The sequence below is a fragment of the Humulus lupulus genome, chromosome 3 (genome assembly GCF_963169125.1).
Source record: "Humulus lupulus chromosome 3, drHumLupu1.1, whole genome shotgun sequence".
In the NCBI taxonomy this organism is placed as follows: Eukaryota; Viridiplantae; Streptophyta; class Magnoliopsida; order Rosales; family Cannabaceae; genus Humulus; species Humulus lupulus.
This window is the reverse complement of record NC_084795.1, coordinates 86,651,222-86,655,110: the sequence shown is the minus strand read 5'-3', so window position 1 is coordinate 86,655,110 and position 3,889 is coordinate 86,651,222. Positions and strand designations below refer to the sequence as shown.

The window sequence follows — 3,889 nt, the reverse complement described above, 5'->3', positions numbered from 1 at the left end:
TTTCTTTATTATATGCATGTTAATAATATATATGGAAGCATGTATGTATTTTTCTTCAACTCAATGGCACCGATTATTTAGTATGTTTAGTATTTGGATTTCTTTTATTGTCTTTTATATATACTAACATACTCGTGGGCATAAATGTATATATATAAATAGTATATTGCCTCTGCTAACCATTTAGTTGGGCTTTGTATATATTTATATTTATTTTACAAGTTTAAAAATTACTAACACGCATATATGTATGTGTGTATATAAATATTTATATATTACTTTGTTTTCTTTCAGTATTACATAATAAGTAGTATATGAGTTTAATTGTGTATGAGTTATCTCATTCAAAAATATATATATATTGTGTATGTGTTATCTTCCTTATGTGGCATTTATTGTCTAACACATGTGTATACACGCCATACATGTATAATCTTTTATTGATTGCTAAGTTTTAAACATTTGATTTTAAGACCATAAAATTATTGATTGCTAAATGGTCAATTCTAACACCAATCAGATATGGCTGAAAATATGGATGTCATTGCTACTGGAAGCATTGAAGGATCTCCCTGAACTCCAGCTTCAACCACCAAGGACCAATCTAAGGGTCAGGCTGTGCAAGTTTCGGTACCATTGGTACCAACAGTCTCAACGGTTCCTGTGAACTATAATGAGAAACCGGATAAGTTCACTGGGGTGAACTTCAAAACGTGGCAGCAGAAAATGCTTTTCTATTTGACAACATTGAATCTTGCGAGATTCTTAAAAGAGGATCCTCCCTTTATTGGAGAGGATGAGATAGATGTGCAAACTCAGCAAGCAATTGACGCTTGGAAGCACGCTGAATTCCTGTGTAGGAATTATCTTCTGAATGGCTTATCTGACACTCTGTATGGTGTGTACAGTGTGAAGAAAACAACCAAAGAATTGTGGAACTCTTTGGACCACAAATATAAGGCTGAAGATGCTGGCGCCAAGAAATTCTTGGTTGGTCAATTCTTGAACTTCAAGATGGTAGACTCAAAGAATGTGATAAGTCAAGTGCAAGAGCTTCAATTGATCATCCACGGGATCCATGCTGAAGGAATGGTTTTGAGTGAATCATTCCAAGTAGCTGCAATTATTGAGAAGCTACCCCCTGCATGGAAAGACTTCAAGAACTATTTGAAGCACAAGCGAAAGGAAATGAGTGTTGAAGATCTCATTCTCAGACTTCGCATTGAAGAGGATAACCAAGGTAGTGAGAAGCGAACCTTGAATCCTAATGCTGCCAAGGAAAACTTGATGGAGCATGATAGAGGCTCAAAGGGGAAGAATCCTAAGCACAAGCAAGGGCCCAAGTTGGGATCGAAAGGTGGAATTGCAAAGAAGCCAAAGTTCCAAGGGAAGTGCTTTAACTGTGGCAAGATGGGACCTAAATCATCTGAGTGCAAATTGCGCAAGAAGAAAGGCAATGAGACCTATATGGTGGACGCAATATCCCAAGAGGTCGCTGAATTAGACTTATGTGTCGTGGTCTCTAAAGTGAACCTGGTGGAAGCGTATCCAAAGGAATGGTGGCTCGACACTGGAGTTACTCGTCATATATGTGCAAACAAGTCAGCATTCTCTAATATGACTACACTGGAAAATGGAGAGAAGCTCTACATGGGCAACTCGGAACCTCTGAGATAAAAGGGGAAGGAACTGTGTTCTTGAAGATGACGTCTGGAAAGAATGTCAAGCTGCAAAATGTACTGTATGTGCCTGACATTCGTAGGAATCTGATATCTGGAACTCTGCTGAGTGTACATGGGTTCAAGATGGTGTTTGAATCTCATAAAATTGTACTCACTAAAGCGGGTGTTCCTATTGGGAAGGGTTATGTAAAAGAGGGCATGTGGAAGATGAATGTAATGGCTGTTAAGCCAAATGTTATTATTGATAATAATAAAGCTAGTACTTCTTCTATTTACCTTCTTGAGTCTTCAAATTTATGGCATGGTAGACTAGGTCATGTTAATTATAATTCTTTGCGTAGATTAATTAACTTGAATCACATACCCACGTTCAATATTGATTCAAAACATAAGTGCGAAACTTGTGTAGAAGCGAAATTAACCAAGTCATTGTTCAAAACAGTTGAAAGAGACACTGAACCCCTTGATTTAATTAACAGTGATATTTGTGATTTAAAATTTGTTCAAACAAGAGGTGGTAACAAATACTTTATTACTTTTATTGATTATAGTACAAAGTATTGTTATGTGTACTTGCTAAAAAGCAAAGATGAGGCTATAGAGAAATTTACTCTCTATAAGCAAGAGGTTGAAAATCAACTTAATAAGAAAATTAAGATGATAAGAAGTGATCGTGGTGGTGAATATGTAGAACCATTTAGTGAACTTTGTGCACAAAATGGAATCATTCACGAGGTAACACCACCTTATTCTCCTGAATCCAATGGAGTGGCAGAACGGAAAAATCGCACTTTAAAAGAGATGATGAATGACATGTTATTAAGTTCTGGATTACCGCAGAACATGTGGGGCGAAGCTATTTTGTCAGCTAATTATCTTTTAAATAAGATTCCTCGAAAGAAAGATCAAAAGACACCATATGAATTATGGAAAGGTAGACAACCTTCATACAAATACTTAAAAGTGTGGGGATGTCTGGCTAAGGTGATTGCATCATTGCCAAAAAGAATGAAAATAGGTCCAAAAATAGTAGATTGTATTTTCATTGGTTATGCACAAAATAGCAATGCATATCGATTTCTTGTACATGAGTCTAAAAACCCGGACATTCACAAGAATACGATAATGGAATCAAAGAATGCATCATTCTTTGAACATGTATTTCCTTGCAAAGATAATGGGGTTCGACCAAGCTCTTCTAAGCGAACATCTGAAATGATGGATGATCGAGAACAAGAAGAGGAAACTGATGAAGTCCAAGTAGAGCCAAGGTGAAGCAAAAGGGCAAGGATAGAAAATTCTTTTGGACCAGATTTTCTAATTTATATGATAGAGGCAGAACCTCGAACATATAAAGAAGTTGTGAGCTCTATTGAAGGTCCTTTTTGGAAGGAAGCCATAAGGAGTGAAATTGATTCCATCCTGCAAAATCATACTTGGGAACTAGTTGACCTTCCTACTGGATGTAAACCTTTAGGTTCCAAGTGGATTTTCAAAAGAAAAATGAAAACAGATGGAACAATTGATAAGTACAAGGCCCGATTGGTAATAAAAGGTTACAAACAGCAAGAAGGCTATGACTACTTTGATACTTATTCTCCGGTGACGAGAATAAATTCTATCAGGATGATTTTTGGCAATTGCTGCATTGCGAAATCTAGAAGTCCATCAAATGGATGTAAATACTGCCTTTCTAAATGGAGATCTTGATGAAGAAATATACATGGAACAACCCGAGGGTTTTGTAGTTCCAGGGAGGAAAGTTTGCAAACTTGTTAAGTCACTGTATGGACTTAAGCAAGCACCAAGGCAATGGCACAAAAAATTTGATAGTGTCATGATGACAAATGGATTTAAAATCAATGAGTGTGACAAATGTGTGTATATCAAAACCATAAACGAGGGATACATCATTCTATGTCTGTATGTAGATGACATACTCTTTGTTGGAAGCAACCAACGAATGGTTAAATCCACCAAAACAATGTTAAACTCAAGGTTTGACATGAAGGATATGGGACTGGCTGATGTAATTTTAGGGATAAAAATTATAAGGACGCCAGATGGACTCAGTTTGAGTCAGTCACACTATGTGGACAAGATACTTGACAAATTCGGTAAAGATGATTCTGGAATTTCCAGAACACCAATCGATACAAGTCAGCATCTATCCAAGAATAATGGTGAAAGTGTGTCCCAAGTAGAAT

General features: G+C 36.6%; 1 protein-coding gene across 1 annotated transcript; it reads left to right on the top strand.

Annotated features, from left to right (window-relative positions):
* The first annotated feature begins 3,008 nt into the window (after window positions 1-3,008).
* On the top strand, window positions 3,009-3,392 carry LOC133824573 (uncharacterized mitochondrial protein AtMg00820-like). The gene has a single exon (XM_062257497.1). It carries the CDS (start codon window positions 3,009-3,011, stop codon window positions 3,390-3,392), a length of 384 nt encoding a protein of 127 aa, XP_062113481.1.
* Window positions 3,393-3,889: the final 497 nt, after the last annotated feature.